General features: G+C 38.4%; 1 protein-coding gene across 1 annotated transcript in view; it reads right to left on the reverse strand.

The window, feature by feature from the left end:
• cbln1 (cerebellin 1 precursor) overlaps nt 1–11,074 on the reverse strand; it is a 65,578-nt gene extending 54,504 nt beyond the window's left edge. Inside the window, exons 1-2 of the mRNA XM_041796127.1 lie at nt 10,352–11,074; nt 8,971–9,090 (exon numbers count right to left, since the gene is read on the reverse strand). Coding sequence (XP_041652061.1) covers nt 8,971–9,090; nt 10,352–10,609 — 378 coding nt within the window. The 5' untranslated portion in view covers nt 10,610–11,074. The remainder of the gene's footprint in view (nt 1–8,970; nt 9,091–10,351) is intronic.
• Between the last annotated feature and the right edge of the window lie 2,585 nt (nt 11,075–13,659).

The raw sequence follows: 13,659 nt of genomic DNA on the forward strand, positions 1-13,659 counted from the left end.
CGGCACACTGCTGGCCATTCACTCCATTCAAATACACAGCTGTACGCTCTGTGGTGACACTTTGTAGTATTTGTTTAATAAAGAATCATAACTAGTGTGTATCACTGGTCTGACAGTCTTTAAGAGTAGTACTGAGGTGGCCACAGACAAAACACCATTAATGAATGTGTAGCCTTAATTAGTCGTTATTCTTTCATTTATCTTACCTAACTTAAGGGCACTGAAATAATAAGTAAAATTCAAAAGATGCTGATATCTGGTTGATACCCTGGCAGCAAAAAAGCAGAAAACCTTCCTCAGTTTCATTGTTTTTTATTGATCAAATCTAGCAGGAAAACTCTGGCAGACTGTCTAGAACAGGCCTATTCTATTAGTAGCCTGGGGTCCACATGCGGCCCAGAACCAACCCCCAAGTGGCCCAGCCTGTGGTCATGCCAGAGATGCAGAGGGCAACCAGTTTTGCAAGTTTTCATAAATTCCCACAGTATTTCAGACTGTGAATGCAACACTCCACATAGCCTAGCAACAGTCTACCCACAATGCACTGTGTTGGTTTGAAGTGTGGCTAGCAATGCTGACAGAAGTATAAAACATGTCCTTTTCAACTGTAGCTACATCTGTGCAAATTTAGTTTTTATGCACTTTAAGATATGCCTGGGAAAGATGTGACCAAAATGATTATTTACAGAATTTCATTTTCTTTCTCCATCCTATTTGTTTTATTTTTATTCAAGTGAAAAAACATTTCTGCTACCTCAGGTTATGTTCAAATACAGTTCTGTTGCTGTGTTTTTGATGTGCTTTTGTCATGTTGCAAAATTTAAAAGGAATGAATGAATAACTAGAAAAACACTCAGAGAGCGCAGACCTCTGCCATTAGCCCTATCTCCCCATAGTAAAGAATCCTTTGAAATATTCCTGGATCCAGACGGTGATCCGAATCACTCCCAAAATCTAATCAGTTCTTCCTTATGCCATTTCTGACATTTCCTGAAAATTTAATCAAAAACTATACATAACTTTTTGAGTTATGTTGCTAACAAACAAACTAACTAACTAACTAACCCTGTCAATGACATAACCTCCTTGGCGGAGGTAAAAAGTGCATTTTTTCATCAAATTGATCTGTATTGGTTCAAAATTTGACATTGCCAGCTGCTTACTGGGCTCAAGTTCATGGACAATGTGCAGGAACTGGCAAGGAGCATTTTACAAAATATGACAGAAAATCCTCAAGCTTTTTTATTTTTAATACTACTGATCATTAAAATAATGGAGAATTCATCTTTTTGAAATCCCCTGTATTTAAAATGTATTATAAGACATTAATATGCTACCTTTATTTCCTTTATTTACATTTTAGACAGTGTGTAAGAATTTTTCCGCAATTTTTAAAAATAAAGCCAAAGATTTGACTGGCAAGATTCTGTTTTTCTTTTTGTGGTCTGAAATAGGTTGAACATCATGTGATTTTAACTAGAATCTTATTAAAGTTTGGGATGCAGATAAGTAAGGTCACCCCTTGTACGAAGCGGCCCGGGTTCAGGTGTGGTCTGTGGCTACTTTCCCTCATGTCTCTCTCTCACTCTATCATCCCTTTTTCTGACTCCATCTACTTTCTTTCTTAATATATAAAGGCATAAAAACAACCTTCAAGAAAGATAAATAAAATAAATCTGATTTAAAAAATATAGATGGAGAGATAGATACAGAAAGAAAGAGAGAGAAAGAGGGAATTGTGCATTAAAGAGATTTAAAAAATCAAATTAGTTCCAGGCTTTGTGATTAATTAATCATGATTAATTGCATATATGCATGACTGCATTACAGGAAGGTTTCTATATAACCATGTCTGTAATTGATTATAAATTTAAATATATGTATAGATGATACATTGTTGTCCGTATTTTGTTATTTTTCTAAAATAATTAATGAAGAATTCAAAACTATCTGTATCTGATCTGTGACGTCACATCCTCCTTATCCCCCTCACAGACACACACTGACTGTAGGCTCACCTCTGCTCTCAGTCTGCCTCCTCTTTTGTGTCTCACCCTCTCTATTGGTGTTTTATTACTCTGAAAAGTTAAGTTATTCCCCATGACCGAGTTTTCATTCACGAGTATGCACAAAACTCATCTTAGTGACGTCACAAAAGTACTAAGCACAAGAATGTGCTTTTGAGCAGCATTGGGCCTTTTTACGGCGTTTTGAGCTATGTTCACATTGCAGTTAAAAGTGACATGAATCTGATTTTTTTTTACCACAGTGTGAACAGCACAAGTCACACTGAATCTGACATTTTTAAACCAGATTCAGGCCACTTTCGTATGTGGTCTAAATCAGGTACGTATCTGGTCTTTTTGAAGTTGACTGGAGTGTGAACAGGCAAACAAAACAATCAGATCTGAGGAAAGATCAGAATTGAGCATAAAGGCCTGCAGTGTGAATGTAACCTTAAAGTAGCGACACAGGAGATAACTTTTGATCGGGGATGTCTGCAAATCAGTAGACATCAAGATGTGACTTTTGCTCCATAATGCCCAGCCTCAGTACCACCTAGAACCAATAAAACGAACAGCAGCATGAGCTGGACAGTGGTATTAGGATTAATGATTCAAGACCAATTATGCAAGTCAGCCTTTCATGAAAACAAGCATCATCTAGGGTCTTCATGCAAACCAAATACACATGGGTTCCACTTTGCTTTATGACAATATGCAAATGCAATGATTTTATTAATACATGTGTGCTTTCCTTTCATTTTTACATAAAAGCTTTCATTTTCTTTCATTTTACATAAAATCTGTCAGTTTGTGATTAGCCAGTGTGTTGCAGTCTGTTGCATGCTGTGGAAAGCTGCAAAGGGAATCAAGTTAAATTAAATAAGCTGTTTGATTAAAATTTAAGGATGTCTATAAGGGATGTGGGTTTTTCTTAGTTTTATCTCAATGGTTCATTACAAATAAATCTTTCAAAGTGAATGTTTTTTTAAAGGGATTTTACTAACACTTTAATGAAGTAGTGCATACATGGCAAAAGTAGATCCTGACAGCATTATGGCTGCTTTAACCAGGGAAGTGGCACATGTGTCAAAGTCACAAAGCATTCAATAAAGGCTTTCCAGTACAATCAGTATTAAAAAAGTTACACTATGCTAAGAATACTCTTGCATTTTTTAACCACCTTTAAAAAACTGTAAATTATGTTGTGACAAAAAAGATCCCACATCTCAGTGGGACTAACCTGGTTAAATAAAAGTTAAATAGAAATAAAAAATAATGTTGATTTTCATGCAGGTCTTCCCCCAGAGCCACCTCCACCAAAGAATGGAAATGTAAAATATCGAACTTTCCCATTAAGTCAGTGACTGTACTTGTTTTTTTAATGCTGTGAAATCTCCCTTTTGCCTTATAAAACCAACTTCATCATTTAACCTCAGGTGATGCACCAATTAAGAATTTTACACAAAGGGCCTTATTCACCAGTTCCATTTAAGTGTTTTCTTAAGATTTTTCTAAATTTGTTTGAATAAGTTTCTAAGAGACATCTCTGTTGGATGGCATGTTCTTTTACTGCTGAAATGTTGTCCCCTGTGTTTTAAACCAATGAATGCCCTGTGCTCCAAAGTTTTAAGCTTGTGCATGTTTTTCCTTAATAGCATAAAGACACGCCCCTTTAATGCCCTTATAAAGATATAAGACTTCAGGGCTGTGTGCACATGCCACACAGAAGTAGAGAGAGTAGAAAGAACGGGAAGAAGGAAGATGCAATAGGTTTCAAATTCCAATGATTATGCACTGGAGTTAGACATACTGCAGTAGTTCTAAAGTGGATGTAGTGCTGCTCCAAATTACATCTAAACTGGCTAATTAAATGACATATGTAAAATAAACATCATTTGTTATCAGTTGTTCAGACAGCCCTGTCTTCAGAAATGATGCACATCATACTGTAATCAGAACACACACCAGATGAAGTGAAAAAGTTAAATCTCCTGGGTTTACCTAGTCCTCAGATTGAGGGCTTTCATCAAAGAAAGTTATTTAATATCCTCACATTCGTTGCTGGTAAAAATATTTTAATCAGATGGATTGATGATACACCATCTACAATCCTAGGGTGACACAAACTGATCTTTGATCTCATACCAAAGGAGTATCTTCCACACAGCTTCAAGTGCAAAGTTGAAGACTTTTTCCAAATCTGTGCACCAGGGCCAGAGCCAGATGTTTTAAACATCCCAGGCTAAGCCCGAACAAAGAAAGGTGCAGGGGGGCTGTTCCCCAGATATCTTTTGCTTATCAGGCAATTGTATGCACTATTTTTATACATTTATAAACAGAAATTTTGATTTAAAATGCTGACAAATCTAAACATCATTTAGGCAAAAGTGAAGCAGTTCAACCTCAAAACATGTGTTTCCATCAGTTTTTTAAATCCAATTGTGCAAAAAGAGACATTATTTTTCTAAATCATGATACATCAAGCCTTTCTAAAATGTTCGATGTTTATTTTTTTATGTTGCATTATATAGGTAGGGTAGGAATTTGATGTAAAGGATAACAATTGCAACTTTTTTTTTTTTCAAGAAAGAATGCTAAAAGCAGATATGAAGTCACAAATACTGATTTTTTTTTCTGAAAAATTCTGAAAAATTGTATTTGTAGAGCAATGTAAAAAGTACTTTTATACTGCAATAAGTGCATAAGTTCTTAATGGTTAAAAAAAAAATTAATACATTTTATGAATATTATAAAGTTTGGTTTTAAGAATTTAATTTCCATGTAACCAGCAAGGCCCAATGGTTTATCACCCTCTGCATTTATACATTATAAAATGTATAAGCAACATACTTTTAACCATCCTAAAAGATTCTGGGCTTCTGGGAAAACATTTGGGGCTTAAGCCCCATAAGCCACCCCTCCCTATGCTGGGCACCCTTCTTTAGATATACTGGTAAAAGACTGGTGACTTTGGTGTGAAAGGGAATGACAACTGTGACATTTATATGTGTCTCGGATTTAGATAAGAACTTGTTTTTTTGTACTGTTTAAAGTGTTTGAATGTGTCAGAAGTGGAAAAAGTCAAATAAAAATATGTGGAGAAAAAAATAAATCTGGGGGAAATACTTGGAATGAAAAGAGTGACACAAACCATGTGTCATATTTTTGCAAAGTAAATGTAATTTGGTTGAAACCTGGTTGAACATTATTCAAGAACATTGTGTGTAGGTAAATTTTTATTGTTTTGAGTAAGAGTTCAATGAAAAATTCCCACTTAACTTCTGGGTTTATATTCATAATTTAATAGTTTGTAGTTAAATTCAAGCATTGCATGGTTACATTAAAAATTTACCCTATAAAATATAAGTAATCTTACCTGTTATTTAATAATATAAATTTGTCAAATGAATTAAAAAAACAGTAAAATATAATTAAAAAGACATTTTATTGTGCCATTCTTAATGTGGAATATCTAACCGAGGATAAGTACCAATTTATCCCTCTTTCCGGTCATATCAGCACTCAAAAGAGTGTAGAATGCTCATGTTCTGAGAAAGATAAGGAAATGTAGGTGGATGTCAGAATCTTCTTAGTGAGTTTTAAGAACAAACTTTTTCTACAGAGCGTTTGATGAATGAGGATTGATCATCATGTTGTACATGTAGTAAATTGAAATTATACTCGACTATTTGTTCTGTCTTACCATCCTTATGCTCTACAATTAACAGAGATAGTATTTGCTGTTCTTAATGAACTAGATAACGTTTGAAAAAGGAGCATGTCTGCTCTCTCTCAGGAGAGAAATATCTCATTACAACATGGGATGACCCCGTGACCTGAGTTAGAGAATAAAAATGTGTATATTGGAAGTCGAAGCACAAACTTGGGCTGGCGGTGAATCAGCTGAAAGGATTCTGCTTTGTAAGAAAGAGGATGCATCTGCTCTGAGTCAAAATGTAAAAGGGGTTTTTATAACCAAAGAGCAGCAGCATAGAAGGTAAACTAAGTTATTATCAGAGCAGTGTGCTATCAGCAGCTTGAGGCAGTGCCTCCAGGTTTTCTTCTCTTGATGGGAAAATGAAAGGCTTAATACACACACAGCATGCAGCATTTTAGACGTGCTCCTTGTAAAGCTTTCACTCCTACGGTGCTGCTGTGACCTGAGGCCTCATGAATGCCAATTCAGACTGCTCAAAATCTCAAAAACACAGTGAAATACCAATTATTTATAAGAAAAACCCAAATAAACAGCACTATGACTTGTCTTTTACCTTAATATCCCTCTCCTAATCTTTTTTCAATATTCTTCTCTGAAGACTTAGACCTACCACACTGTGCAAGGTCTTTCTGAACTGCAAACTCTGGGTGCAAAACGCTCACTGGCGGAAATGGAATTCATTTGATTATATTTAATTTAGACTAGACAGCACAGCTACATCTAGGGAATGCTGCACTTGAAATGAAGCTTGTAACAGAAGGAAGTTTTTGATATGTATATTGTCGAGTGTAATGTAAGAAAGCGTTCCATTAGTGGAAGTAGTCACAGCTGATGGGTGGCCTTGTGGGTTCTTTGATAGTTTTCCCCATGGATCACAGAGTGAGCTGCACTGAATTTACAATAGCTGAGTGTAATTGGCAGGGAAAAAAGTAAAGTGTGCTAGGCTGGTACAACTTTTGACACTCACATCACTTCTCACATTCCTCACAAACAGATAGACGGATCCCTAGACTGGAAACTACTGATGAGAGATGATAAAATGTTATTCTTCCCTTTGTACATCTAGCAGCATCTATTGATCAATAGTTCCTCACAATGTCTGTTGTTTTTTCTGACTCTCTCTTTGCCTTAACCTTTTCTTTCTCTCCCCATCCATCCATCTTGCTCTTATGTGACTTCTCCCTTTTATCTCTTCTTCTTTTTTCTATTACTTCCTGACTTTCTCTCCAATCCTCCCACCTTTCAGCTCTTCATTTACACACCATTTTCACTTTGTTTACTTTGCACACCTTTTGTTTTCCTTTTCACTCACGCCCCCTACTTGATTTCTTTATTTTTACCTCTTCCTTTCCACTGATTCTCACTCACTCTCATCCTCTCCTCTTTTTCCACTCCTCATCATCTCTGCCGCCCTCCTTTCCCTTCTGTCTCTCATCTCTTGCATGCTCTGCAGTAGCTGCCTCTAAGGCAATCAAACAGTGGGAGTTTTCAACACAGCAGATGCGCTGGATGGATGGGAGGAAGAGGTTGAAGGTGAGCAGCATGCAGGTTGAATGCTTGGAGGAGAGAGGACAACCTACAGTACACCTGTCTGCTTCATGTCATGAACGTGACAGCGCACAGGTTTCTCTAGCCGCACATAAACCTCAAATTTCTGGTTTAGAATTGAGGGGTATTCTTGAAAACGAGAGACAATGAGGATGCTTCTGATATCCCAGAAACCACCAGTGCACAATGGGGGGGGTTCAAAAGGGGGGTTTGAGACCAAAAAACACAATGTTATAAATGATCGAGGTCCAGGCACATAAGACAGCTTACAAACTGTGAAAGGTCTTTGATTTATAGGGCTAGAAAAATGAAAAATCTATTTGTGCATCTTAAGTGTTTCCAGCCCTATGAATTAAAGGCCTTTTGCATGTTTCAAACCATTTTTTAGTGTCTAGGCCTGGGTCGTTTATGCCAGTGGTTTTTAGTCATAAGCTGAAAATACTGAGTTTGTTAGAAAGTGTTTTGGACAATAAGGACTACTGAACTCACTTCCCATTAAAGGCGGCGTTCTTAAGATGCCGTCAGAAGTCTGTTGGTCAAGCAACCATCAGTTTGAAAAATCCTCTGTTCCCTCTTTTCTGATTTGGCAGCTAAAATAACAGGTTCTAATTCTAGTGTTTCTAACTGCAAGCCTAACAAATCACCACAAACAGCAGCACTAATGATGGTGTGACACGCGTTGTCACCATTGTGTTCTGCGCCATTTGACAGATTTAATTACTGCAGAGCTATGAGTCAAGTGTAGCATTCAGTCACACAAAGATGACCGGGAGTAAGCGGTGGGCTTGACATAGCTTTTCCCTCCAACATATCGCCCGCCCTACTTGTTGATGTTGTTGTCGCTGCCTTGCTAATTAATTCAAGACTCCAATAATAAAGCATAAGTAGCAAAACATAATGCGGAAGCCGCAGGGAGCAAACAGCATAATTACACAACAGTTTAATTTGCAAGAGATACATTGTAATTAACGCTATGCTGCTTGTAAAGCTTCATCAAGTGCATGTTAAACGCTGGAAATGAGCTTAAGACTGCTCAAGAGCTTCTCTTGACACATCAAAAGACTGAGAGGAGGGCATCTAAGGCGTGATGATAACAAGGATAAAAGGAGGTATGAGATGGGGCACACTGCAGGCTGTGTGTGTGAGAGAAAGTGAGAAGCAAATAAGCAGGAAACACGTTATCTCTACATAAAAACCCATGTGAGTGCTTGTTTGTTTGTGTGAAAGAGGGAGAGAAAATTAAAATGCCTGCCTGTGTTTGCTTTGTTCAAAATGTACTTAATGTTTTAATCTTCTAAATAATCAAAAACCTCAGTCTGCCTGCTGCCTCTCTCTATATGAGAAGAGGGAGAGAGAAGGGAAAGTCGCTGTCCATGGTGCTGAAAAGTAAAGCTGCTGAAGTCGCGTGCCCCCCCCCCTTACCCAAGCACCCTGCCGGCTGCACGCGCTTCGTTTGGCTCTATCCTCTGTGCATGTATTGATTAATTATGATTGGGCCGGCGGGTGGCGGGCGGCTCGCTTTCATCTGTTAACGCCCGCCCTCGTCGTCGTCTCCCGCGGGAAAGACATTTCAAACAACTACAAAATGACTTCCACTGCGAGGGATATTCAACTTTTAGGAGGGAAAACAGCGCGTAGTGTTGTAAATACGCTCATAAACACACAAACATGTCACAAACACACATGAAAATGTGCTACCTGTATAGTTTGGCGGTTGTAGACCTTCACTACGTGGAAGTTAAAACTGTAAATCCCTTTGCGTGGCGCGATGAAATTACTTCTCTCCTCGTCGAAATTCCTCCCAACGTTCACGAGAACCTAAACAAAGAAGGAGAGAAAGACAAAGGGAGGCATTTCAGAATAGTTGCACTTCAAAGTTACGGCGATAACATGAGAGGCCGAACCAGAGCGTCCTGGCAAACATTAGCTACAGAGGCACTGACGCCATTTTATAAAGACGTAAACCAAATCTTCACACACAGGTATGCTATAAAAATGTTTTAACGTGAATTTTACAGTAATTTTACAACGAACTGTCTACTTTTGAATGATGTAGTTTAGACTTATTTTATTTAAAACGTCCCCTCCTGCCACAGGCTGCTGTACTTTCATTTCTGTAGTTCTAGATACCCTTATCCCGTCTTTTACCGTATCTTTTGTGTTATAGATCACTCCAAAGGGACCTTTTGGCCCTGAACCACATATTCAGATCCAGTGTTGTACAGAGATAACTCTCTGCTCTTCCTCCTGTCAAACTTCCGAACTTTCCAGGGAATGAAAGGGAACTTAATCAATCTTTCAAATGAATTTTTTAATTATGCATTTCTGCAGCCAAATGTCTGGTTTTATGGAGGGAGGCGAACTATGGCGTGTAATTGAACGGCAGTTTCAGGGAGAATTAACCTTTAACGGAAGACGGGAGGACCTCGCCCTCGCGACCCGCCGTCACTAAATTATTTGGCGAGATGTCACTTAGCTGTATTCCACATTGGCAGCTCTAAAAAGTTGAAATATTCAAAGGGCTTGTCTACCAAGCTTTACTTTCTCATGCAGGCACTTTGGAAACGTATTGCCTATAAAAAGAATCGTTACGGAGACGGATCATTTCCGCTCCAGTTTAAGTCGTTCAGGAGCTGCTCTCTGCTTTCCACGAGACCATAACCAGAAGCTGCGCGCGCGTCCAGCCCAAGAAGCCTCGATTCTATGCCTTATTTAAGCTGCATTCCTAGATAAACTGGCTTTTTAATATCGTAACAGCTGTAGCCAAAGGCTGAATTCACTCTTAATTTAACAGACTTTGAAGTGTTTCTTCTTTTATTTCAAATACAGAGGAGATAAAGGCACATTAAAAAGGCTGTGATAGTCTATTTATTGACTTGTGATCCATTCGTGGCTTCCTTTGCCTTCACTCCTGCTCTTACGTGGGTTTTACACGCCTCTAGTGCACAATGTAAAACTTCCTGTGTGCCTTCATAAGGCTGGATCACTCCTTCACACACAGTTAGAACTTCACCATTCTCTGATTATTTATATTGTACTTTAAATTACAGTATAAAATAGAACAGAGTAGTTTTCCTACCCGGTCGAAGTAGATGACCATGGTTCGGTTGCTCATCTCGGAGGGCTCATGGTTGGTGTTCCGGACTGCAGAGAACGCAACTTTGGCGCTGCCCGAGCGCACCGAAATCCCGAGCGCCGTGCCCGTGGGGTCCGAGGTGGGGTTGGAGTCGCACACCACCAGACACTTCCCCTCCAGGACGATTGGTTCCGTCTCGTTCTGAGCGCGAGCTGGGCTCACCGTGAGCCACACGGCACTCAGCAGGCAAAACGCCAACATACCGAACCAGACCGATGGACAACTTCTCTCGCCTTCAAAGCCCGGGTCTATTCCCCTTTAAAAAAGTAAGGTGGCAAGAGTTTCCCCGTGTTCCCCCGACGAGCCTAAAGTACTCTGTAACTACAGCTAGACGCCACTCCGACAGCTTGGACAGATTAGCCTACGGAAAACACTTTCTCCCTCGCGGAGTCTCTTGAGGAGAACAAACCCGTTATTTTGAGGCGACTCTCCTTTTATACGAAATTCTGTCAATTAACCCAGTACCTCCGTTCGTGTCACCAGTTTTCACCTGCTCTCTTCCTCTTTTCTCACTTCTCAGCAGCTTTTCTGTCACTTGGAAACACGATACGCGGGATTCACGCGCGGTGCGGAGGGGCCCTGGACGAGTGACGAGGCAGCAGAACTCATAGCGCGCGGGGGGAGCTCCGTCTGCTCTCTCTCTTTCCCGGGCTTGAATTATTGATATGTGAGATATGAGAGTTTCAAACACAAAAGGCTCGAGAGGAAGGGACGCAGCGCGCGGGCGCAAGATGCTCCCGCCCCGGTCCTACTGTTTTTTTTGCAGACCCCTCCTTCCCCTCGGTAACGGAGACCTATCATCGGATTAGCGCGTGCGCGTCTTCGATATTTTTCCAATCACTGCGTGCCGCCCGCCCCCTCTCCGCCCCACCACTCTACCTCGTATCTCTCGCTCTCTCTCTCTCTCTCCATCTCTCTCTTCTATCCTGCTTTTCTCCTGTCGCTGCGTTTCTCACATCTATCTATCTATCTATCTATCTATCTATCTATCTATCTATCTGTTTATTTATCTATCTATCTAATCAAGCACATTGTCTCTTCCCCATCTTACAGATGAACCACAGAGCAGCAGTAGTCGTTTTGAAGGAGCAGACATGTCAGATGAGCACTTGTGAGTCTTTCCACATGTTCTCATCAGCATCAGTGAAGCAGAAGACCACCTCATACCAAAGTTAAGATTCTCTGCTGTACACAGCAAGGACTCATATTAGTTGTAGAGATAAAACCAAGCTAGAATGTGTAATGACTCTCTGCAGCAGAAGAGAAATCTAAAACCTGAAAGTTTGCAGAGGGATTTTATTATAGGTGCCCGTTGTTGACAACTCATACAGCTTAGGCTCACTGGTTAATATAGGGATGCACAAAATCGTATTTTTGGCATTTTTGGTATTTCCAAACTAATTTACTGAAAGCGATTTATACCAAAACCATCAAGTCTCTGTTAGAAGAATGATGAAACTCTGGGGTCAATGTTGACCCATTTACAAAACTTTTTCTGATTATAGATTTGTATTTCTTTAATCTGTTTGCTTAAAAATAGCGTAAGTGGACCCCTACAACACCCTATGCAAATACTCTCCATCATCAATACTTAACATATTACCGGATTTTTTTTTATCATCAAGCCAAAAATGACACAGGGTGCAGTTAAATAAATCACAATGTCTGCACAATTTGGCTCTAAAAAAGGTGTTTTGTCATATAAATGAGGCATGTCACTGGCACCAGGCCATAACATTTTTTCCTGATTTTAACTTCTTTTTATAAATCAGTGCTATCAGTTACGGAAGAGTATTAGAGCCACTGAATAAAAAAATTTTTGAGACAAATTTTTTTTTTCAATTGTGAGAAAAAAGGCAAAATTCTGACTTTAATCTCAGAATTCTGAGATTAGAGTCAGAATTCTGAGAAAAAAGTCAGAATTCTGAGATTAAAGTCAGAATTCTGAGATTAGAGTCAGAGTTCTGAGATTAGAGTCAGAATTCTGAGAAAAAAGTCAGAATTCTGAGATTAAAGTCAGAATTCTGAGATTAAAGTCAGAATTCTGAGATTAGAGTCAGAGTTCTGAGAAAAAAGTCAGAAATCTGAGATTAAAGTCAGAATTCTCAGTTTAAAGTCGGAATTCTGAGATTAAAGTCAGAATTCTGAGATTAGAGTCAGAGTTCTGAGAAAAAAGTCAGAAATCTGAGATTAAAGTCAGAATTCTCAGTTTAAAGTCGGAATTCTGAGATTAAAGTCAGAATTCTGAGATTAGAGTCAGAGTTCTGAGAAAAAAGTCAGAAATCTGAGATTAAAGTCAGAATTCTGAGATTAAAGTCAGAATTCTGAGAAAAAAGTCAGAATTCTGACTTTATTCTTCAAATGAAAAAAAGTCTCAAATGTTTTTTTTTTCAGAATTCTGAGATTAAAGTCAGAATTCTGAGAAAAAAGTCAAAATTCTGAGATTAAAGTCAGAATTCTGAGAAAAAAGTCTGAATTCTGAGATTAAAGTCAGAATTCTGAGATTAAAGACAGAATTCTGACAAAAAAGTCAGAATTCAAAGATTAAAGTCAGAATTCTGAGAAAAAAGTCAGAATTCTGAGTTCAAAGTCAGAATTCTGAGATTAAAGTCAGAATTCTGAGATTAAAGTCAGAATTCTGAGAAAAAAGTCAGAATTCTGAGATTAAAGTCAGAATTCTGAGAAAAAAGTCAGAATTCTGAGATTAAAGTCAGAATTCTGAGAAAAAAGTCAGAATTCTAAGATTAAAGTCAGAATTCTGACAAAAAAGTCAGAATTCTAAGATTAAAGTCAGAATTCTGAGAAAAAAAGTCAGAATTCTGACTTTATTCTTCAAATGAAAAAAGTCTCAAATATTTTTTTCAGAATTATGAGATTAAAGTTAGAATTCTGACTTTTTTCTCAGAATTCTGACTTTAATCTCAGAATTCTGACTTTAATCTCAGAATTCTGTCTTTTTTCTCACAATTAAAAAAAAAAATTTATCTCAAAATTTTTTTTTTTCAATGGCCTTAATACTCTTCCGTAATCAGTCATGCTTCACATCCATCGGTGGGTGTTTGAAACCAATTAAAAGTCAAGAAGATGCTGCTATCACCACTCAGTGTTAAATTATTTGAAAAATACTAAATTTGTCAACTGCTTGTAAAGCAGAGAATTTGAAGATAGGAGGTCATGGCCTTGCGGCAGCAATACTGGCAATAATTTATAAAAGAAGGGTAAAAATTGTGTTACTGGTGGACACAGTTGGC

This window comes from Cheilinus undulatus, linkage group 9 (genome assembly GCF_018320785.1).
Source record: "Cheilinus undulatus linkage group 9, ASM1832078v1, whole genome shotgun sequence".
Taxonomy (NCBI): Eukaryota; Metazoa; Chordata; class Actinopteri; order Labriformes; family Labridae; genus Cheilinus; species Cheilinus undulatus.